This window comes from Malaclemys terrapin, chromosome 2 (genome assembly GCF_027887155.1).
Source record: "Malaclemys terrapin pileata isolate rMalTer1 chromosome 2, rMalTer1.hap1, whole genome shotgun sequence".
NCBI lineage: Eukaryota > Metazoa > Chordata > Testudines > Emydidae > Malaclemys > Malaclemys terrapin.
The window spans coordinates 174817859-174843144 of record NC_071506.1 but is presented as its reverse complement, the minus strand read 5'-3'; the positions used below and the strand labels follow the sequence as shown (position 1 = coordinate 174843144).

Sequence of the window (25286 nt, the reverse complement as noted above, 5' to 3'; positions counted from 1 at the left end):
TGCATGGACTCTTCTTCTGTACGAGTTGTTTTTTAAATTCACATTAGTAAATGGCCTGCATGTTTGAGATGATGGCCAATTTATTTATTTCTGATTTTGTTTTGCCATGTGAGCTATAACTTGGTCTTGCTAGTGAAGGCAGGGGGCTGGACTCGATGATCTTTCAAGGTCCCTTCCAGTTCTAGGAGATAGGATATCTCCATTTATTTATTTATCCACTCTACTCCTTTATTTGTTCTGAGTAGGCTCTTTTGAAATACAGAAGGTATGATTTCTGCCCCAAAGAGTTTACAATCTAGGAAATATCTTATAGTCTAAAATATTACTATGTAATCTGAACCATGTATCTCTTTGTCTGGAGTAAATTGGTTTTATATCCCACATGGGACAGGGGTAGGAGTTCAAACAGGACTTCAGCCAGATAACTTGAACTTTAGACAGTGCTTTACAATTACAGGGGATTACAGGTCTGTAGATCACACCCCTTCCCAATACATTCATCATTATATGGAGATATACCTATCTCATAGAACTGGAAGGGACCTTGAAAGGTCATCAAGTCCAGCCCCCTGCCTTCACTAGCAGGACTGAGTACTGATTTTGCCCCAGATCCCTAAGTGGCCCCCTCAAGGATTGAACTCACAACCCTGGGTTTAGCAGGCCAATGCTCAAACCACTGAGCTATCCCTCCCCCAGCTATATCTGGTAAATACCCATTTGCACATGTAATTACCCCCAACTTGGAACGGCACAAAGCTGAACAGAGCTCCTCTTTTAAAAAAAAGATTAATTAAGTTATTGAATCCAGCATTTTCCTGCAGAGCAGAGTTAAACTTCTAGCCCTTCTACAAAGAAACCATTCTGGATTGCCAAATTAGCTGCCCAAGGCATTTTCTGAAATATCAAGAGCTGCTTGGTGTAGAATGGGTAGATAAAGTGCTGAGAGACACAAAAGATCCATGACAAAGTCTGGGTCATCTTGATTTGTCACAGGCACTTTCCCAAAATACCACTTACCTCTTTCACCACAAAAATTGGAATGTAATTAATTTATGGGATTCTCTGGACTCCCAAGAATTACCTCTCTTCCCTTCACTCAGTTATCTTCACTCTCCCAAACATCTGAGCTATCAGTTGCAATTTCGGTTTCCATGCTTCTGCCAACATGAGGGAAAACCCCTTTACAAAAATCAATGTTCCAACACATCTGTTTGCAATGCATACCCATTTGATAATGTTTTGCAGGAATGCTGATGCAGCTCACATTCTAGAATACAGATCAACATTTCCACTGATCTTCGTATCTGGCTGCCAACTGTTGTCTTTCCAGTCACATCAATCAACAGATAATTTTGACATTCTAAAAACATTCTGAAGAAAAAAAAATATGAATCCCTTACAGCAAAAGTTCCTGTGCCCAGCACCTTCCAATCTCAAAAGTAAGGACTAGTAGATCTCACTGCTGAAGCAGAGAGCTCCCTAAGCAAGAATGGGCAGTCCTTTAAAATAGATGTGCTCCACTATAAAAAAATCTCAGCCAAAACTCAACCCAAGGTAAGCCATCAAAAGCCCTTGATCTTCCACTGAAGTCTACCAACATCTGAGTCCCACTTCATAATATTTACATCATCCAGCAACTGAAATAGTGGGATATGCCTAAAATATTATTTGGGCCCCAAAAATGGTCCCCTGAAGCCTAAAAAGACCATCAAATACACATCCCAAGAAATACAGATTCTGTCTTCAGCAGAACTCAATGCACAGCCCTGATATGCACACACAAAATCAGTTAAAACATGAACAGTCCAAAGCATCAGAAAACGAAAACAAAAAAGTAACCCTTGGAAAACATTTCACTGGCGTCTTAAAATGTATTGCTCCTCTTTGCACGGTGGTAAATCTCAACATTAAACTAGACTGGCATGAAGAGCTGGTAGGATCAAATCCTTTCTGGGTGCCATTGCAAACAACTTTGTATCTCAATTAAATGTCATTCTGGCTACCAACTCTCAGAATAAGCTTTTATTCTAGAAACCTGATGATTGAGGAAAGTATCTGGAGTTACTGGATTAGTAGACAGACTACTGTGGAAAGCTTCCAACTCCGGTTTACACGATATTATAGGTTGTTGCATCTGTTAACACCTCGTGGTCACCAAGAACAACAGGTATGCTATAACCCCTCCTCCAACATTCAGGGGAACAGAATAAAACTGGGTTCCACCTCAATCAGAACCCTCCCCAAAGCAATGATGGAGAGCGCCTCACAGCATATTTTAAGAACCACCGGATGCCATCTGAGTTTCACTTATGAGATCATAGCTGTTGAATGTATCAATTTAGAAGTCCTGCATAAGGAATAAAAACTAATTCAAATCGGCCCTCATTTCCCCGGGTTTGATTTTCTTCCACCCCACTCCCCAAATTCCATTCTCTCCCCCGCCCCCTTTCCCCTCATGTTATCTATGCTATAGCTTGCCGATACAAGAGGGAGCAGTGCAGGGGAGAGTCATTCTGCCTGCCTATCACAGAAAAAATCATAAAGAGATGTCCAAAAAACCAGTGGTGGCATCTGTTCATCTCATCGAAACAGCTTGGTTTCTTGAAGCTTCATTGGTTTAGAGTGAAAAATAAATTAAATGGTTTAAAAAAAACCAAAACACTACTGTGTTGGCATATCTCAGTGAGAATACTAAGCACTTACACAGTGCATCTGCAAACAACTCAATGCCCCTCAACACATGCAGGAAGCAGGTATGTGTGCATTGTTAGCCATTGCTCATTTAAGTACCTAATTACAAAGATTAGAAGGGGCCTGGAGTAAGCTTTATAGAATGTGTACAAATCTAAGTAGTGAGTTAGTTAATATAGTTCACAAGGTTAAGTGCTCCAGCGAGGCTGAAATGTAACATAATTTTGGAAGATGTCAAATACGATAACGGATGAAATATTTATCCCATTTCAGTCAATTGCAAAGTTACTACTGATTTCAAACAGAAACAAGATTTGGCCCTTAATTAATCGAATCTTAGAACTGCAGCATCATTATAGTTATCACAGATTTCAAAGATCCTGTAAAAACCTGGTAAGTACTACAAGGATTATGAAGATGGCTCTCTCTGAATCGGTCTGTCTTCTCCAGAAACTCTTACTGTGTATTGGCATTTGTCCCAGAACCTCTCCTTGGAAAAACTGTTTAAAATTAGAGTTTTAATTAAAAGACCTAGGCTCAGTTTCAGTAAGATAGTTGAACACATGCCTAACTTTAAGCAAGTGAATTGTCCCATTGACTTAACTTCAGCGGGAGTACTCAGATACTTAAATTTAGGCATGTTTTCTTCCAGAAACTGGTCCTATGTTACTTTTTATCATGTATGCTATTTCATTTTGCATTTCACTCAGTTTTTATAGTGAAAATAAATGAGCCCATGTAACTGGGCCAGATGTTACATTGTTTGGGTGACAACAGTAGGAAAATGGGGTGGAGAGGAGGAAAGCAACGAAACTTGACATTAAAAATAAACAAATCTATCAACACTAGGCTTTGTAAAACTTGATTTTGTTACATAAAACCTATCTATTGGGACTAAGCTACCTAACAGTATCTCTACCAATATTAAAAACACTGAACAACGTTATGGATCTTACAGTCTTAAGGGGGGGAAATAGATAAATAGATTTAAGAACAGACCATGCAAAACTGAGAATTCTGCCCTTAACATTCCTATGTCCGATATCGTGCGTTAGGTTTATTTTAAGACTTAAGTCCTTGCTTTCTTTTGGTTTTGTGAATTTAATCAAAACCTTTTAAAGTTGTTTAACAAGTTTTGTCTTTAACTCCCATTTTTCTTGCAGCACAACTTATAACGAATATTACTCTGCTCAGATCACATGCTAGAGCTCTCTTAACTATTTTGACTCTCTTTTCTTATTGGGTGGTACTGAGCAGCATAGCAGGACTATGTAGTATCCTTTGTAATAGTGTGATACTGAGATATTTCATGAGCTTTGTGGCCATTTATTTCAGCACAAACATTTCAGCAGCAAATATCTGCAATGACCAGTGATGGGACACTAGATGGGGAGGGCTCTGAGTTACTTCAGAGAATTCTTTCCCAGGTGTCTGGCTGGTGGGTCTTGCCCACATGCTCAGGATCTAACTGATTCCCATATTTGGGGTCGGGAAGGAATTTCCCAGGTCAGAGTGACCCTGTTTTTTTTTCACCTTCATCTGCAGCATGGGGCCTGGGTCACTTGCTGGTTTAAACTAAAGTAAATGATGGATTCTCTGTAACTTGAAGTCTTTAAACTATGATTTGAGGACTCCAGTAAATCAGCCAGAGGTTGGGGGTCTATTTGAGAAGTGGGTGGGTAAGATTCTGTGGTCTGCAATAGAAGATTCTGTGGTCAGACTAGATCAGTAGTGGGCAACCTGCGGCCCATCAGGGTAATCTGCTGGCGGGCCACTAGACAGTTTGTTTACATTTGCACGGCCACCCGCAGTTCCCCTTGGCCAGGAATGGCAAATTGCAGCCACTGGAAGCTGTGGACAGCCATGCAAACGTAAACAAACTGTCTGGCAGCCCACTAGTGGATTACCCTGACGGGCCATGTGTGGCTGGCGGGCCGCAGGTTGCCCACCACTGGGATAGATGATCACGATGGTCCTTTTTTACCTTAAATAAAGTCTCTGAGTCAGTGTTTAGGCTCCTAAAAGGAAACAGCTTTGGAAAGGAGAGTGAAATTTATTGTATGTCACTACTCAAGTACTACTGTACCGTTACTCCAGATATGATCGGGGCTTTTCCTTCGATTAGTTTATGTATTTCTTGAACTGCTTCCTCATTGCTCTTGTCTTTAAATCGTTTCTTGGAGAGTTCTTGAAGAGCTTCCTTAAATTGATCAAAAGTAATCGTCCTAGAAGATTTCCCCCTGGCAAAACACACACACAAAAATCAGAAGAAATTACAAAAAGGATACACAGTCCTCCAAGAGAAGGATAACAGATGCAGTCTGCAATAGTGAAGAACAGCCAACATACAAATACTACATAAAAGGAATTGCCCTTCATCCCATTAAGACTTTCAGTGCAGCGCCTCCCCAAGACAGCTTCATCTTACTTTCTTGAATGTCACTGTAACAGTAATGAACCTCACTTGGCTAGGCTTCAGAATTAAGGAGAACCTAAAGGAATTGGACTACTGCTCATACTTCTCTCGGAATGCTTGGACCAGTCTAAACCAAGGCCTAAAAGTATAAACTAAAACTTAGCTCAACCTAACTACGTTTCTCAGGGGGTGTGAAAAAAATATATCACATACCCCTGAGAGACATATTTAAGCTGACCTAAGACTGGGTATAGACAACCCTAGGCTGATGGAAGAATTCTTCTGTCAGCCTACTCCTGCCTCTCAAGGGGTGAATTTACTACAGTGAGAAGAAAAAAAAAAAAAAAAAAAACACTTCCATTCCTGTGCTGTTGTAGTGTAGACATAGCTGAAGATGTAATCTAATTTGGGTAATTATTTGTAAACTCAGTTTGCATAAATGAAATGAGTGACAGGAGTTTAGGCCAGGTCTACACTAAAAAGTTAGGTGGACCCAAGCTACATCACTCAGGGGTGTGAAAAATCCATGCCCCTGAGCAATGTAGTTAAGACGACCTAACCCCTGCTGTAGACAGCACTAGGTCAACAGAGAATTCTTCCATCAACCTAGCTACTGCCTCTCAGGGAGGTAGATTAAATACCGTGATGGGACAACCCCTCCCATCATTGTAGTGAGTGAGTGGTTTGAATATAGATATAGCCTTAGTGTTGAACGCAAAAGGTGACTTTAGATGATATTACATAGGTCTCCTCTTTGAAATGATGATTAGGACCTACCCTATCACACAACATGTATTTTGTGATATGAGCATTGTGCAAATCAAGCTTAAACAAATGATAAAGAAAATATGTCACTTAACTCCTTATCCTCAAAAAGCAGCATACAACCCATTAGCACTGCATGTCTGATATCATATCCTATTAAACAAGTTAAATAATAAACTTATTTTAAAATAGGACTTCACTTCTCTCTGTGGTGTCCCATTTATGAGACAATATTCACAAATAAGAATTCATGGAAAAGGTTATTTGAGGGCTTGATATTCATGAAAAGCACAGAAATTCATAGTTGAAGCTGAAACTCTATCATTAATTCTTCGTGTTGTCTTGATAAATGATTAAAAGTGAAAATGAAAGGTGCACCACATTTCCAGGCTGGTGACTTGCTTGGTTGTTTTTATTTGCTAGAGTGTAACAGTGTGCTGTAGAGGTGCCTATGGGTAGACTTTGATAAATTATTGCTTCTGAAAATACCTTTTTAAGAAGAAGTCAGTAAATATTTAGACACTTCCATACATTATACACCTGACAGACCATAGTGACCCATTTAGAAGAGCTCTGAAAGCTCCTAACAAGAATGTCTGAATAATCACTGTGAAGATGTGTTTAGCCAAAAGGGCATTTATGTAAATCTGCCTTTTGGCAGTTTAAATCAAAATGCATTTCAGACAGAGAGCATAACTTCAGTTCACAGATCACTTTCCAATAGCAAGGCACGTTCTGATTTTTAAATCAGACTAATTTAATTTTAAAATGAAATTATTAGACCATAGCAAGGGGAAATTACTTGCCATAGCTTAATTTGTATGGAGGTTGTTTTGAATTTTGCTAACAACAAAAACTACACCTCTTAAGGTGGATATAAATATATATCTTTCCACTTGCCTAATTTAGTTTCCCCAAACATTTAGACCAAAATGTACGCTTCTTGCCTTTGAGCCATATAGACATATCCCAGGCTAAAATGTAACGTACTAAGGGTATGTCTATGCTACAGCAACCCAGCTACAGCACTGCTTCTGTGCTGTAGTAGCACTATAGTACAGATCCTTCTTACATCAAGAGAAGAGGTTGTTCCCTCGATGTAGGTAATCCACTTCTCCAAGAGGCAGTAACTAAGTCAACAGAAGAATTCATCCATCAATTTAACCCTGAACAATGCAGCTAAGTTGATCTAAGTTTAGGTGTATACCAGGCCTAAGTATAAAATCTTTCCAGAAAAGCTGATAGTATTGTTAATGCAAACCCAAAAAGCAGCATCTCTAATATAGAGGGATCCATTCCAGTACTTACAAAGTTAGGAAACTCTCAAAGTCAAAAACTGTTTAATGCAGAGATCTGTGTTGCTGGGCAACATCAGTCCAGTTTGCAGCCCAAGTGTTTCTTTTTGTGCCAATTTAAAGAAGTGTCTTGACAAAATTAGCAAAAAAACAGACAAGTCCTTTCAGTGATGACAACTGTTTATACAGGTGTAGGTGATGGATGGTGAGGACAGGGAAAGTGTGTGCTGGCAACAGAAAAATCAGGCTAGAGACAAACTGCACTCAGAAATCTAATTTGACTTTAATGACTAGATGTCATTATCATCATACACAATAATGTTAGGTCCTTGCAGGACCTCAAAAAGATGTTGGCAAACATATCAGATTCAACTGCTAATGTCATTTTCTGTGCAACTATCCTGTTACGGAACATGCCTGACACAAGCAGGCATAGTAGAATGAGGACAATTCTTAAGCAGATTTGTAAACATGCACTCCAACTGTCTCTCATCAGAAGGGATGATAAAGAAATTGAAGCTAGATTTTGGTTTGAATTAAGGAAGGCAGTTTGTTAATGTATTCCCCCCCACCCCCATCCTGCAACAAAACAAATGGTGAGAATCTAAGATTTAGGGCACTGGAAGTGACCTAAAACAGCAAAGTCCAACAATTCTCATTTCACTTTTGTACACTCTAGTACTATTTGATACAAAATAAATCTGAAATCCTCAGGCATGAAGAAAAGCTTTCTATGAACTGAGGCCCAAAGCCCACAAAGTTTGCAACACCTAACTTTCAGATGCACAGCCACCTAGTGGAATCCACAAACCTCAAGTTAGGCTCCCAGACTCCCTATACAGTGCATGGGGAGAGGAGAATGAGATCCATAAAAGCCAGCACGCTAGGTGGGGAGCTGCCTGAGCTAGCCAATAGCAGATGCCGAGGAGCGGATGTGTTCTAAGCCCCCCAGGTAGTTAGGCACCTATATCCACTCACAATCCAGGGCTGGGATCCTTCTCCTGGGGTCAGGCACCAAAGCAGTTTCTTGTAAGATGGCAGCACTAGACACCTAAATCTACACAGATCAGCCGAGGGAGGACGATGACTTCCCCCTTATAACCTTTAGCCCAGTGATTAGGGAACTCACCTCGGATATGGGTCTGATTCCCCCCTCTTCCTGATGAGAGGGGATATGACTAGGGAACGGCCACCTCTCAGATGAGTGACTTACCCATGCTAGGGAATGTTCCCATGTGGGGCTCCCTCAAGTGCTGCTGTTGAAGCTGTTCATCTGTGCATATATAATTAAATAGTCACTGGGCCAGACAAAGAGAGAGAATGACTCTATAGTCCAGTGGTTGGGGCAGTCATCTGAGAGGTGGGAAACTTGGGGCAATACCTACATTAACATGGTGTGAGGATCATGCTGGAGCTGAGGCATGAGATAGGTGTCCAGGCACCTAGGCTTCATGTTGTGCACAGGCCGACACGCAGAAACTTAGGTGGCTAGTGGACTTTAATGGTATTTAGGCACTGATGGATTTTAGGCGCCTCCATGGTAAGGCGGCAGCTGAGCAGGGGATTGATCTTGATGGCACCTAAATGTTGGACTTCGGCTCCTAATGTCCTTTTGTGGACCTGGGCCAGACTCTCCCTGCACACACCACTGGCTTTTCACTTGACATGTCTGTATGCTCATTAACATGTTTTTGCGTTTGAAGGAACAGAGGTTGGTAGTTGGCAGAAGCATGTAAGAACTGTCAAGCACAATTCACTTATCCTATCATAGTCAAGGGTCGCTTCCTCTGGTAGTCATTGAAGATGAGTATCTATGACAGGATTTGTGCTTGTGGTTCCAAAAGGGAGGTGGGGAGGGAAATAAGAGAAAAGAGCAAAGAGAGGCCGAAAGAATAAATACTGTAAAGATGGTGTTATCTAGTGACTACATATAAAACTCTTGGGGTTTTTACAGCAAAGAGGAATAAATTGTTTCCAAAAAGTGAATATGTTTATGCAATAATATTTTACATATGCTTTATATAGGGAGTCTTTCATCTCAAGAGAACTCCAAAGCACTTAATATTGTTTAAGTTCTGCTGTATGTACATACACACACACACACACACACACACACACAAAATGACTTCAGCCAGTACTGAAATGCCTCCATCTTTGCGACAGAACACAATAGCTGTTTGTGACTACTCACGTGCTAACAGAACACAGTAACACTAGATAGCATGTTTTTTAAAAGACAGGAAGTGAAGAAGAATATGATCTCTAACTAAGACTGCAGGGGACTAAGGCAGGCAGACTGTACTGTAATTATCCACCTGGAATTTGGCCAGGAAGCTCGTTAATGGGATTAACATCCCTATTCTTATCAGAAATGCTAAGGGATCTTTAATGAGCACAATAGGTCAGCACCTTGTCTTGTGTCTCATCCAAAAATGCAGCACCTACAGCAATGCAGTGGCCCATCATAATGCCATACCAAGGCACAGGTTCAGCACTGACTCACAGCAAAAGGGGCTGCTCAGAGAATTTCCAACACTACTTTTTAGATGTGAGTTATACCTGGAGATCTCCCATCCAATACTACTTAGCTCATGAGGTCTGACAGAATCACAATCCCAGTTGAAATGACTGCATATAGTCAGTATAATCCATGGGAATTAATAATGTTGACTCTCTGCCAAACAAATTTTATTCTGGCATGAAAAGAACTTTTATCAATTACATTTTTTTCACAGCTGCACTTAGTTGATAAGAGAGTGACACTGATTTACCTTTTTTGTTTGGTTAAATGGGGAATAGCGGGGAAAGGGGTATGCAGATCTGACTCCTTCCAATCAACAAAATGGACAACCCGATCTCAAAAAGTCTGCAGTGTTCACTCTCACATTATAAGACAAGAAATACCTAAGACATAACCACAACATATATTCTAATTCCCCACCACAAAAGTGCATGCTGGAGCCACCACAAATAGATGCCTGAAAAAATGAAACAGTTTAATTTAGAGAGATCTATTCCATATAAACAGTGATATAAACAGAAATTAATGCATGATTGGCAATATGAGCTATGCTATATGGTATATAGTGTTGTAGCTGTGTCATTCCCAGGATATTAGAAAGACAAGGTGGGGGAGGTAATATATTTTATTGGACCAACTTCTGTTGGTGAGAGAGACAAGCTTTTGAGGTACACAGACCTAAGGAAGAGCTCTATATAGCTCGAAAGCTTGTGTCTCTCACCAACAGAAGTTGGTCCAATAAAAGATATTGCCTCACCCACTTTGTCTATGCAATACTGGCAGTACAACTGGCTTCTAGGGAACTCCTCACCAAATTAACTTCTGGGCTGAATTCATTATGCTTTCTTCTCAGTCCCAAAGCCATTGTGCCCCCCACCACCCTCCCACAACCACTCCCAATATTATTCAGTTATATCTAATAGCTTCACTAACACAAAAAACTCTGGATGGTATTTTCAAAGGGAAATAATGGAATTAGATGCCCAGTGAGATTTGGGCACCTAGACTATGAAAATCCAAGCTTCTGTGAATTTGACCAAGTGACTATACAGAGGAAAGAGTGAAGCTCACTATTATTACTATTTGCAAGGTGGTAGCACCTAAGAGCCCCAGTCATAGACCAGGACCTCCCCGTGCTAGGTGCTGTACAAACACAGAACAAAAGGACAGTCCCTGCCCCAAAGAGCGACAATCTAAGACAGTATAAGACAATACAGGTTGTTGTCAAATTCACAAAGCAGGGGGAAAAAAACTCCAAAGAAGCCAAATATTTTCTCTAATTTTTTCAAGTGTGGTAATCTTAGGTGTTATGTGCAATGCCAGTAAGTAAAATACACAGGGGATCTAAAATGAAATTCGCTCATTTTTTGCTCAGAAAATGTAAGATTAAGAACAAATTTAACATGTTATTTTCTTTACTGATTTAGGGCTTAATTCTACCCCCAGTGACTTCAGTAGGAGTTGTGTCTGAGCCCTTAAACTACAGCATTGTTTATCATCCAGAAGCATCAAGTAATGCAGCCACCCCCGCAGCTGCAAGGACAACTCCTGGTTTATGGGTTAGGGGCTCCACCCTATGGACAAGATTAAATGTCAGTGCTAGGTTTACTGCTCATGGACCAGTGCTGGTGGTGTTAAGCACAAGTCACTTCATGCTTATTGTGAGGTCTCTGATGGTATAAATCTAAATTCAACCCAGGTGTAACATCATTATAGTAAATGGGATTATACCAGGGATGAATGTGGCCCAATAACTTGAGCTCCTTGGGGAATCAGAATATCACTTCTTTATCTTAACTTTGGCTGGACACATCCCAGGTGTCCTCTCCCCACCACCTATTTAATAGGAAACTTCCATCTACTGTTTCTCTCACTCCCACCCACAACACACAACAAACCACTTTTTATTTTGGTGCATCCGATGGAATTAAGCCTCTTCCAGCTGCCATGGCATACTAGCTTGTGAAAGATGGGAGCAGAAGAAAGTTGCACACTTGATTCTGAACCTTACGGATAAAGATCCCAATAAAATGAAATTGTAGGAGCCCAGGTTTGCCTGATCCAACCCTGACACACACACACACACACACACACCCCTCCACACAGTGAAATACAAAGTGAACCAATCAAGCAGAACCAGTCAGACTCAAATGGTCAACAGATCTCCCAACAACCTTGGATAGGACTCGATGCATATCACTGGTGAGTCACCCCAATCCTGCAGATTCTCTCTATTTACATTTCAGAGGATGACCCAGCAGAACTGACTGTCTTTCTACTGAGACTTAGCTCTGAAGTTTCAAGGTTTGTTTTCTGAGGCTGTAAGTACTGCACAATGTACAAGACAATCAGGGCCTCTGGGTGGTTCCTGCTTTTTCAAAGGCCCCATTCACACAATACAGTTGAAACCATTTCCATCCATACGGTGCACAAGGGCCAAGGAGTTAATGTACAAAAATAGAAAGTTTCCATTAAGCAATTGTTATAAAGAATCAGACTCGCTGTGTATGTTTGTAACTTGTTTTTAGGAGCTCATTACAAAATAACTATCTTGTTTCCATGGGAATAACAAAACAAATGTATTAACTTCCATGTGTTAAAAGTTCATAGGACTGTCTCTTCCCACTCCAAATGGGCTGACTCCAATTAAGTATCCCAAAGAAGAGATCTGAACTATTTGGTCTCTTCCCTCTGGTTTTTTACTTCAAAGGGGTTAATGGAAGTCTGGGGAAGAAGATAAAATACTCACTGAAAAGAAAGGACAAAGAGGAATGCACTGGAAGGAAAGTGTAAACAACCCATTACAATATAAATACAATGACAAAATCAGATAGAGGAAATGCAAATTAAAACTAATTGACTAGAAAATGAAATCAACAGGAAAATCTTTACAATGGGGTGTGCAAAACACCAAGGCTTTTATGAAAATATTGAAACAGTAGAGTTGGTGTATTCAATTAAGAAAACAAGAGAGTCATGAAAGGGAACATGAATATCATCAACTTAAAAACCTCTCTGCGCTTGTTTGTGACATGAGGAAATCTTTATCTTTAGGAAGGATACATTCTTACATACCATTCTATTTTAAGCTCGACTTCTTACACAAGCTGAATCACTCAAATATATCACCCTGGTGCACAGCAAGCATAGCTGAGCACATAATTCACAATATATTTGCTAAATGTGGGTTTTATCCCCATTTGCGAACAAATTATACATTCTTAAAATTGGTTATTCAAAATTAGTCATTAATTTTTTCTTCCTCTAGTGGGTGAACTACATAGCAGGCTCAGGAGGGCAGATTCTGAATTTAGGCCTTGATTCTTCACCTGGTTTTCTAGAATCTAAATTTATACCAGTGAAAATCTTAATTCAGATCCCTGACATCAGTGCAGTGTCTCTGACCATACTCAGATGTAAAAAGATCAAGAACTGGCAGAGGGCAGATTGTAATTGCAAGTTTTATTTCAGTGATTATTCAAGCTTAACTTTCAACTTTTGAAAGTATCTGCACTAATGTAATGCCTGAGCAATCTCACATCACAGGATGTGAACTATGTTGAAATTTACACGAAAACTTTTGTAAATATTCACATATTATTTCTACTCTTTGCTCAACTCCTGTAATAAAGAATCTAATTTCAGCAAATTAAGGGTTCAACTTAATAGATGAGAGAAATTACGCAGCTAGATACATTTCACCTCGGCATGAAGACTTTCCAGTGCAACCTTAGCTTTAAAAATGTCCTGACTTGTAGTGCCTCATCTAGCACATGTAATGTTTCATAAATGGTAGGTTTTGCATTTAATTTCCTAGTTTTAAGAGGGAAAAGAAAACCTGGGAGCAATCAAAGAAACTTCCCATTACCCTATAGGTTTCTACATTGCACAGTTCACAAGTTCCTCTCTCAAAGCCAGCAAAGCTTGTACATTTTGTGGCCTGAGTGCACACTTAAACAGAGATCCACTGTACATGCAAAGGCAGGATCCATGAATCTGGCCCTGATGTGAAGGGGCTCATCAACCCACAAAGTGTGGTTCTGAGGGAAGCACCACCACCAAAGTCTGACATGGGGATTGGGGACCAGGAGATAGCATTAGTAGAGCTGGGAGGCCATAAACACTTTTGCAAGTGGGGAGTGAGTTTTGTTTGGATTGGATGCAGGCCTATTTAGTCCACCACTGTGGTTGTGTGTGCAAGTCTGTTCTGCAGCCACTGTTAAAACTTGTCAGTGTTGCCTTGAATAAATAAATAAATACAGGTACATTCAGGGGGCATCTGCAGGAATTTAAATTTGACCGCTTTTGGAGGGGCATTTAAACACATGATGTTATGCGGAAATCCAGTACACCCTCACTATAACGAACCCCTGGGGATCCAAGCCATTTGACCATTATAGCCAGGGGTTCATTATAGCAAAAAAGAGGAGGTGGACAGCTCCTTCAGTCCCAGGGTTGTGGTGTGGGCATAGAATTCCTCTGACCATGGGGCTGTGGCAGGGGGAGAGAGAGCTTCTCTGGTCCCGAGGCCAGAGGAGCTCTGTGACCCTCCCGTGGCCCTGGGTCCGGAGAAGTTCTGTGCCCCTGCTGATTATTTTGGGGGGGGGGGGGGGGACAACCCGTGCCCCTTCTTCCCCCCCCCCCTTGTGCACGTCCCTAGGTACATCAATATTTGGAGTATTCCCTAGATTTACTGTAATAAGAGCGCAAGGAATGTAACAAATACTGAGGTAATTTTATTTAGTTATTCAAGGCATCTGGCAAGTTTAACAGCAACTGATGAAATTCTGGACATAAGGAATTTTATGTATTTGTTTTTCAGTGCGTATGCTCAAGATATAATTTGTAGGCAATAATATCTGTTGTTTTTTTCTCCTACAACTAACACATGCACAAGCCCTCAGAGAGGACAGTATTCAAGCTTCATTCCAAACTTCAGCTCTCCTTGCTTTAGCCTTGTCTAAAAAATGTGGCAAGGGTATTGTGACAGACCCAGACCAGTGGGGTACAGGAGTCTGATAGAGGACAAATATACTGGTCACTGGATGAGTAGTTTTCTGTTTCCTGAGTGACCAGAGCAGGGGCTGCACTAGAGGAATCAGGAACCTGCTAGAACCAGTTAAGGCAGGCAGGCTCATTAGGACACCTGGAGCCAATTAAGAAGAAGCTGCTAGAATCAGTTAAGGCAGGCTAATCAGGGCACCTGGGTTTTAAAAGGAGCTTACTTCTCATTGTGGTGTGAGAGTGAGGAGCTGAGAGTGAGTGCTGCTGGAGGACTGAGGAGCACAAGCATGATCAGACACCAGGAAGAAGGTCCTGTGGTGAGACTAAGGAAGGTGCTTGGAGGAGGCCATGGGGAAGTAGCCCAGGGAGTTGTAGCTGTCATGCAGCTGTTACAGGGGGCACTATAGACAGCTGCAGTCCACAGGGCCCTGGGCTGGAACCTGGAGTAGAGGATGGGCCTGGGTTCCCCCCAAACCTCCCAATTGACCTGGACTGTGGGTTCTTCCAGAGGGGAAGGTCTCTGGGCTGTTCCCCAGCCCACATGGTGAATCCCTGAGGCAAAAAAATCCGCCAATAAGTGCAGGACCCACCAAGATAGAGGAAGAACTTTGTCACAGTATGTATGTGGGCTTTGAGTTTTGGGGGGTTGGGTGGTTGTTTTTTGGTTGGTTGAGGGTTTTTTTGTTTGTTTTTTTACAGTGAATAATAACTTTTCTTTCCCATCCTCAACAAACTAAAGAGTTGATGGGATTTTGCTCAAACTTTCCAGAAATTTTTCATTTTTGAGCACGGCTCAAACATTTGTCAGCCTGAGTTTGACTTTTTATCCCTGTATGAAATCCAGGAGTTAAAAGTGCAACTTTTTTCAACCCTAGCTACAGCAGCACTACCAATCCCCTCTGGTAGTATTTCAGAATGTGCTAAAGGCACTAACGTCTGTTCATTCATCAGTATCGTACCTCTTTCAGGTATTTACTAGCCTGCTACTGCCAAGAGCAGTGTCTCTCCTTGATGTCATCTATAAACACAAAATACATTAGCACCAGTACTTTGTGGCAGGTGCTCTGGACTGACTGGCACCAAAATGGGATTTGAAAGAAAAGAGTTGTATAGATCTGTGGATAATGCAAGCATTTGTTTGGCAAGTTTATTCTTTTTGTCAGGGATATTTGTATTAGTGGCACTGGCATGGAGTCCAAGGCTAATTTGTCTGTGTAGAAGGAAGTAGATTATACATCTACCCGCCTTGTTTTGTTTCTCTTTTCATTGTGCAGCTTACACATTCCACTTTCAGCTCTTTTGAGGTTAATAGCTCGGTACTTTTACAGCCTGTGCACTCAACAACTGACTGCTACAATCAATGATACTCTTCCTGCGAGCTAGTTAAATCCTTGGTGTAGATAAGTTAATGGTACTCTGTCAATGCAGTTTCTCTCGACTGGCTGTATTTACACGTTCCGTGAAGCTGCATTTTGTATTTCCACCAAAAAGTAAATCACAAAAAAGTACAAAGGCCACAGTCATAAAAGATGAACATTTCCAAATAAGAAGAGGGTAACATTATACACTTCCTGTGTTCAAACCTATCAGAGCAGAACCCACCCTAAGCAAAAACTTACAAACAAAACAGACAGAAGTGAAGACTAAACTATTCCAGTGATATAACCCTTTCAGACCTTATTAGGCAATACTCTTTATTGCTCCTCGGAAGATCGGACTAGGCTGTCAGAGATCAGCAGGCAGGAATAAGTCAATGAAGGTAATATAAAGAAAATCAAAAGGAAAACAAAAACCAATGGCTTGCCCCCACAGTCTATCCATGGTGGAGACCTGGAGCTGGGCACCTGGACACTGGGGCTTATGGAGTCTGGATGTGTCAGTCAGTACTGGGGGGACAAATGGGTGTCATCCTGAAGGCACCTGCAACAACTGATTCCAGGAGCAGACTTGGGTTCATAAAGCCAGAACCAGTAATTTTCTGCTAAAATAAGTCACTCAAGATGAACAGGCAGCCTCGAGTGTACAGCTCTTCACAGGCAACTGCCTGCCCTACAGCAGCCAAACAGAAGAACTGGCCTAAAGTACAGAAAGCCATTATTGCTTCTTTATACACATGTGATCTCTCTGGCTCCAGCATCTCTGCCAAGTCAGAGATAAGGTGCTGTGACCTGGAAGAGAAATAAAAAGGCTGCATTCCTTATCACTGTGCAGTTCCACCAGCTTTCTCACTGCACTAGAGAAGAAAGGCATCAGAATGAACTGTAGAATGATAACAAAGGGATTGGAGATCCTCATTTGTATTTTTAACAAGGATGTTGGCGCATACAATAAGGAGCTTCTCCTTTACCTATTGAATGCCTGACCTAGATGCAAAGGGCTCTTTAGGGACATCACAATGATCGAATCAGCGATGCAGAAGTCCCTTTGGAGTCAGTGACTGAGCAGCACAGGCAGGAGAACATATGCCATATAGAAAGCCACCGAACATCATGGCATTGTTTCGTCCTTGCCATTTGAAGCCAGGAAAAGTATTGCGCCCTCTGACATGTTAAGTTTCCCACAATGGAGTCATTCTAATGGTAAGGCTGAAAGACCCATTCCAATCCAATCCATATGTTTTAACCCCATTTAGTAGTGTTAAAAACTTCTTTTGGCTTGTGAATTGTCACACACAGGCTCAGAGCGGACGTGAAAGAGTTTGGAAAAATTTGAAGCAGGTCACCCAAATGGATTTTGGGGACCCATCAATAGCAGTAGGGATCTTTATGCTCTTCTCATGCTAACTGGGAAAACAGGAGGCGGATGTTTCTTTGGAGGATTCTCCTATAGCCCCTTCTCTGCTTCACTTTTCTGGTGTTTCCTTCCCCTGTGCTTTGTTCACATTAAACGCTCATTTTCATTAAAATGAATGGCTAAAAATACATGTTCACCAGAGATGGGTGAGGGGAAAGAAGGCAACTAAACAACAACCTGTGAAGGCGTGCAGGGAAAAACAAAGGGAGTGCAAAATGCAGACTGAATTCAGTGAAAAGGATTAATGGAAATCAAGAGGGCTTATCAGGTGAAAAGGAAACCTAGGCAGAAAATAGGTCAGTTAATAAATGATTGGGGTAGGGGTTGTGAAATGAAATCAATGACTCCAAACTGGCTGAAACAATTAATTTGTTTCAAGAAAAGAAACCTAGGAAGTTAAGAAGCAGGGACCATGTAATAATAGCTATTGATAAAGAGCAGGAAAAGGAATATTTGGAAAACTTGAATATCTAAACATAAGGCAGACTAGGGACGATACATGCAGATCTGCTGCTAAAGGGATTTGCTAATTAACCTACTGCACCCAGTGTTGTACTCGACCCTAACTTACATTTGGAGAGAGATGCTGACCTGGGGAAGTACCAAAAGGCTGGGGAGGGAGGTGGGGGGAGAAAAAACAAAATGTGGCACCAATTTTCAAAAAAGTGGAGGAGACATTTTGGCTGCCCCCACTCTGGCCTCTCTCCCCTAAATTTCCACCAAAGTGAGAGGCATGCGTGAACTGCCCAAAGAAAACAAACACTTGCGAATAACAAGAGGGACACATACAATAAGGAAGTTGTAAGACTAAACATTACAAACGCTGTCCGGGGTATGTCACTTTAATCCTCAAAATGCTGCCTAGTGTCTGGTGCATGAGTCCTGGAAATGGCATGTTCTTTGGGGCACATCAGGAGGGGGAAATTTGGAAGGTGGGAGCAAGGAGGGCTGGCATCACTGGCTGGTGCAACTGGGAGGGCAGGTATTCAGACCAGTGTGCGTGCCGGGGGTCTGATAGTCACAAGAGAGTTTGGTAGGGTAGGCTCACTTGTCAAGGAGACTCTGTGAGAGTTAGATAAGTGAGAGAGGATTGGAAGCAGAACCTTGCCATGAGATGGGAGCTACTAAGTGGATTCTTAAGTAGGAGACTGAGTGCTTCAGAGTTTGAGAAGGGTGGTGGCAAATCAGGCATTTGTTTTGTCCTACTGCAGAGATGAGCACAGCCATCCTCCATTATTAGCAAGAAACAAAAAGAAATAGGCTCTTATTGGCCTCCACGTTGTCTGGAACACACATGTCGACTGCATGAAAAGAGGGCAGTGTTAGTAAGCTGCAGACATCCAACAACCTACCATGGTGACAGCTGCCAGAGACATCTTTAAACACACCAAAAATATGAAAATCCAAAAGGGTGAAGTCATAGTGCCCCATGCAGATAATGACAGTGGTGGAGACTGCTTTCAACAGCTAATCATTTTACTATTCAGTGTGCCTCACAATGGCCAAGTTCATACTTAGTGATAAGAAACTCTTCTCTTGTAATAATACTACTTAGCACTTATACAGTATGACAGATATTGCAGCCTGGGCGTCTTTGGGAGCCAATGTATTAAATGTATGAATTGTTTATGTCTGATTGTGCTCTGCTCCATGGGGAGAGGGTTGTCACAGCTCCTCCCAGGAACTAAGAACACAGGGGTGTGATTAAGGCAAGTCTCTGAGACTAAACAACTCTAGAAAGGTACCAGTCCCTGGAGAGATTCATACTAGGTTTTTCAGAGACTAGGACACACAAAAAGGGCTTTTGGTATACAATGATGAGCTTGAGCTCACAGACGGTCTTCTTCTGAACCAGCAAATGGACAGGATCTTCTATCCAAGGGAGGCCCCACCCGGGCGGAAGGGTTAGAAAGACTTGGGCCTACTAGGGCACAAAAGACTAGTGGGTGGTTCTGGGTATGGATTGTGTTGGTTTAAATCTGTATTGGTTTTGTGATTTTTTTTTTTTTTTGTCTAATGTTTTTACCTTAAGAATAAATGTGCTTGCTTAGTAAGATCTGTATGATAACTCATAACTGCTGGCAGTACACTATTCATAGCCCTTGGAGAGAGAAAGCAAAGCACAGACGCTGGCCTTTAGACAAACTGGCTTGCTGGGGATATCGCAATATAAGGCCGGGAGCTGTGCAGCCTTAAAATCCCATCAGAAGAGAGAGATGTGGGTGTCTACCCAAGAGAGATGATGGTTAGAAACTGGACATCTTCAGTGGGTGTCCTTGAGGGACTATGGAGGGGAACCAGAGGTGCAGCTACCCTGAAACACAACACTTTACATTTCAAAGTGTCGTGCTAACTAGTTAGGAGACTAATACAGTTACCATGTGCTTGGACTGCTCTTTCTGTGATTGGAAAGCTACAAACCAGATCATGGCAAAAGACATTACTCCTAATAAAATAGCTGAAATCCCAGGGCAGATGACAGACTAAAGACCCAACATCTGTACTTTGTCTGCCAATCAAACAGTACATGCATTCCAACACTGAATGCGTAGGGAAAGAAGGTAGGCAGCCACAAATAAGGAATCCTTCTAGCGTTAATGAGCAGTTCAATGGGAGTGGATAAATCACAGCCCTATGATGGAAAAATAAAGACAGGTTAATAAGTACATTTTGATTCACTCTCCACAACAGTGTGAAAATATTTGTTTAAAAAGGAGCCCAGTCGACATACTAGTGAAAATATGCTCAACACAAACATTGCTGAAAGGAAGCTGGAATACCATCACAGGCTGAGTAAGGATAACTTTGAATAACCAAACCGAGTGCTCCAGTAACAAGGAATGCATTTTGCCCCAAGCAACAGTCAACTATCAAATAAACAGACTACAGAAAACAGCTTAAAAGTAAACAAAACAGGAAATAAAATTTTCAGAACAAAAAAAATATGATCAGCTGTTTTTCGTAACTTCTGTTTTTTATCAACCTCTATATTTTATGGATACATGGAAATTAGAGCTGGAAAAGACCTAGCTCAGTTGTCCCCAATCACTAATATCAGTGTTGGCACTTCAGGCTTTTAATGATCAGTACCACTGCCTACCTTAATGCAGCGCTTCTGCGCTGAGCACCTACATGCTACAACTGCCCATGTCCCAATCAGTGACGCTTGTTTTACCCCAGTTACCTAATAATTGGGGTCTTGTGTGTTGTTTGCATTGGAGGAGAAATGGAGTCAGGTATTTCTTTGATTCAATCCTGTTTATTTAAAAGAATGTACATAAGTCCTGTTTTTCTCAACACAGTAGAAATCAAACAGGAGATGGTGCCTTTGCTCACAGTTCAAAACCTCTTTCTAGCCAGCACTCTACCCAAAGACGCTCTCGCTCAGCTTTTTCTCAGACTCATGCTACAAGCGCTGTCTGTCTGTTTCTAGGGCTGGCTTGCATGCTACTTTCTGTGTGTGCTTCTGTGGTATTTCTACTTTTTTCTCTCTTTCACTCCTATTGTGTGGCGGCTCCTATTGTCTCCGATATCTACCATAAACATGGCTAACGGCTTTTTACATTTATCCTGAATGAAGGACAGCTATTACAACCACTAGCTTCAGCAAGGTTTCAGCTCCAGGGCTGGAGCACCGATGGAAAAAAAAATAGTGGGTGCTCAGCACCCACTGGCAGCCCATTGGATCAGTTCCTCTCCCTCCCCCGCAGCGCCTCCCACCCGCCAAGATCAGCTGTTCAGCGGCATGCAGAAGGTGCTGGGGGGGAGGAGTCGGAGCAAGGGTGGGGCACACTGGAGAGAGAAGGCAGAACAGGGCTGGAAGAGGCAGGGCAGGAGCAGAGAGGGGGCAGGAAGAAGCGGGGTGGGGCCTTGGGGAAGGGGTGGAGTGGGTGTGGGGCTTGGGGGTCGAGCACCCCAGGGGAAATGAGGAAGCCAGTGCCTATGGCTTCGACTGCTACAATCCTGGGGTTCTAGTAGTGTTTCTCAAAGGGCGGCATGCATTCATCCCAGGACTCGCTGGAGCCCAATGAAGAGGTATACAGCTCGGTGAAGTAACTGGGAAGGAAGAGCTTCATTTTCCCAAAGAGCCTCAAGCTTTCAAATGGTTGGAAAAAAGCATTGGGTTAGAGCACGCACAAATGAATGGGAAACAGACACTAGCTAATCAGCCTACTCTGGACTCACAAGACTGTTGGTGTAATGTCCATACATCTTTAACCGCCCTCCCTTCCCATTCAAGAGACCTGTAATGAAATTCTGCTTTGCACTGTGAGCAGGTGAGATTCCTATCCTGCTTCACACAGATTATACACACACTGTATAGATCACACATTTACCTCCTTCTTGTAGTTTAGCTTTATGGTAATATAAGCAAAGACAACATTTCCCCCGTCCCCCCAGACATCACCCTATGCTTTCTCCCTAAATCTGGATCTTCCTAGCATTTTCCCTAAAGAACATATCTTTATCCCTAGCTCCTTCTGCCTGAGAAAGACATTCCCAGTGCTTCTATATAGAACTCCTTGCTTGGAGCTCATTGGATAGATTTGATCTAACTTCAGTGTCTCGGCAAAAATAGCCCCACATCGCCATACAAGGTTCAAGCATCTAACATCAGGATACTCAATGGAAGAGCCTTACATCCCTCTGAAGGATCTTAGGGCTTGGCTACATTACCACTTACTTTGGTATAATTTACATCACGCAGGGGTGTGAATAATCTACACCCCTAAGCAATGCAAGTTACACCGACCGAAGCACTGGTGTAGATAGTGCTGTGTTCGTGGGAGAGCTTCTCCCGCTGATGTAGCTACCACCACTCGCGCAGCTGGAGTAATTAAGTTGACAGGAGAGCTCTCTCCTGTCAGCTTAGAGCATCTTCACCATACACGCCACAACGGTGCAGCTGCACTGCTGCAGCCCATCTAGTGTAGACTAGCCCTTAGCATCTGTCACGCTGGTAATTAAGCCTGTAACTGTGTTAACCCATTCCACATATGAGTGATATGAAAAAAAACAAGGCCGGGATTTATTTATTTTTAATTGAAGCTACTCATGACAAATACAAGTGCAAGGTCAATTTGAATATTTTATTGGTCAAGATCAACAGAGTAAGAAAGCAAAGTTTGTTCTCATGGGGAAAAATGTCTGGAACCCTTGGTTATATGGTGATATACCTATCTCATAGAACTGGAAGGGACCCCAAAAGGTCATTGAGACCAGCCCCCTGCCTTCACTAGCAGGACCAAGTACTGATTTTTGCCCCAGATCCCTAAGTGGCCTCCTCAAGGACTGAACTTACAACCCTGGGTTTAGAAGGCCAATGCTCAAACCACTGAGCAACATCAATTTTTTTGCCCCTTAATGAACATTTTAATTTGTAAATTTGATTTTCCTTTAATTTTCCATTTTTGTTTGAGAGCATAAGTATAGGGACAATGATTAACGTTACGTGTAAAATAACTGCCACCCTTCCCCAAAATACTCCGTAGAAGATGATCGTTTGAAAACTTTATGCCGAAATGAATTAGCATGGATTGACACCCACAGACTGTTTTTTGGGAGTTCATTGCTTATAACAAATCTTGCAGCCAAAACTACAGTGCCTTGGTCTAATCCAATACTGAATTTCCTTTTAAAATTTAGTGACCTGTATCTTGAAATAAAATACCTTTAATGGTACAAAACTAAGGGTTTTGGGGTTTTTTTTTTGAAGTTTTATACAAGTGTCTCTGTTCCAGCTGATTTTACACCCACAACATTTCACAGGATGTCAGAGGGATGGATATTTTTCATATAAAATCACATGCAAGCATGAAAACAAACTTCTGAACAAAATGCTCCCAAAATATTAAGTGGGATTATGGCCATCTTTGATTATTTTTGTTTGTGTGTGGTTTGGGAAAAGAGACAGCAAAGGAAAGTTTTATATGTATGAGCATGAGCACATTCTGTTTTGTGATACAAGAGGGGAAAGCAGACAGGAGGAGGGGGTAAAGAGGAGATAGCATGGGTAGCTGATGGTAGAGAATGAAGGGGTCAGAGTGTTAAAGCCAAGGGTATCTTTCACACAGGATAAGCAAAGAGGGCTGTGAAATTATGCTTGCTGTACACGCTGAGGGAAGGAGGTTAACCTTGGTCCTGGTCCATGCCCAGAGGCCCTGTCACTCTGGGGACATTTCGAGAGCTTCCTACAAAAAGAGTTGTACTTGGAGCATCAGGTTGGGCGCATGGTCAAAAGAGAGCTCACAAGCACAGCTGCTGCCAGGTGGATTCATCAGTGATTTACTTCCCAGATGGCTCCTCAGGCAAGATCCATAGGTACTCTTAAAGAGCCAAAGACCATGATACAGCTAAGGAGCATTACAAACAGTGATGTCAGGCTGCTGACTAGCCTCCCCCAGCCCAGGAAGAACTAATGCCATGCCCAATCTCTATCAGGCCCTTCTCGGGTTGCCAACTTTGGTTGGACAAATTCACATGACATCTTTAATTAAAGATTAATCTTTAATTCCTGGAGACTCCAGGACAATCCTGGAGGGTGGGCAACCGTAGACCCTTCAGGGCAATTTATTAAATCAAACAAAATATTCCCAAAGTCACACAAAACAAAGCCATCCCCAACGAACAGAGGCTGCAGGGGTCCAGAGGCCTTTCACACTGTCCCCTTCTCTCTGCTCCAGGGTCAGTCACAGGAGCCAACCTCTCTCCTGCAGTTCTCCTCCACTGGAGCTCTCTCAGCCCTTTATAGGGATCACCTGACCTCTTCCCAGCAGGGTCAGAACAGGACTGGCTGGCCCTAGGGTGACCAGACAGCAAATGTTAAAAGTTGGGACAGGGGGTGGGGTGGGGGGGGTTAATAGGAGCCTATATAAGAAAAAGCCCCAAAAATCGGGACTGTCCCTATAAAAATCAGGACATCTAGTCACCCTAGCTGGCCCCTAAAGTGGAAGGCCACCTCTCCGACATGACCAGTGCACTGCAAACAGGTACAGCAAAGTGTAGTGCAAAAATACTGAAGAAGGCCCTCTGTACTTTGGCTTGCAAAGGTGAAACTTAGGCAGAAGAGGAACAGTTTATCTCAGGCTTATTATTAGTCACATTTTACTGATTTTATTTTAGTTCTCCTCAGTTAACAATGTGATCTCATTGAAAAATAGAGATATGATTATGTAAGAATAGAATACAAGCCACAGGCGCATCTGAGCTCCAGTCCCCCAACTCTTAAAGGTAAGCTCCTTTAACAGATTAATTACCCTGCAAACAACCTCCAGAGTCCTTACAATAGGAAGCTCTGAACGTACCAACAAAACTGAAAGAGAAATTAAAAGTCATGCTTGGCGCACTGCCAGCAAGTGAGCTCTGTTGGGAAGAGCCAGGTACAGCACAGATGGCAAACAAAATTACAGTAGAAATGCTGTTAATTTCACTGTCTAAATTGCCTGTGTGGAACAGAAATGTATGTATTGTATTTACAAATGCTGCAAGTATTCCCTGCCCCATTCCAACCCCTTCCCCAAAGTCCCCGCCCCAACTCCACCCCCTCCCTGCCCCTATTCCAACCCTTTCCCCAAATCCCTGCCCCAGCCCGCCTCCTCCCCTGAGCGCGCTGCATTCCCGCTCCTCCCCACTCCCTCCTGGAAAGTCCTAAGCACCACCAAACAGCTGTTTGGCAGCAGGAAGTGCTGGGAGATAGGCGGAGGAGCGGGGACACGGCACGCTGAGGGAGGCGGAGGCAGGGGGTATGGGGAGCTGTGGTGGGCCGCAGGAAATAACTTCACGAGCCACATGTTTGAGACCC

At 42.3% G+C, this 25286-nt stretch overlaps 1 protein-coding gene across 5 annotated transcripts in view; it reads right to left on the bottom strand.

The window, feature by feature from the left end:
- The window catches only part of TPPP (tubulin polymerization promoting protein), a 128633-nt gene that overhangs the window by 20534 nt on the left and 82813 nt on the right, over window positions 1-25286 (bottom strand). For all 5 annotated transcript variants that reach the window (XM_054018699.1, XM_054018700.1, XM_054018702.1 and 2 more), the window contains one exon: window positions 4778-4931. In XM_054018699.1, coding sequence (XP_053874674.1) covers window positions 4778-4931 — 154 coding nt within the window. The remainder of the gene's footprint in view (window positions 1-4777; window positions 4932-25286) is intronic.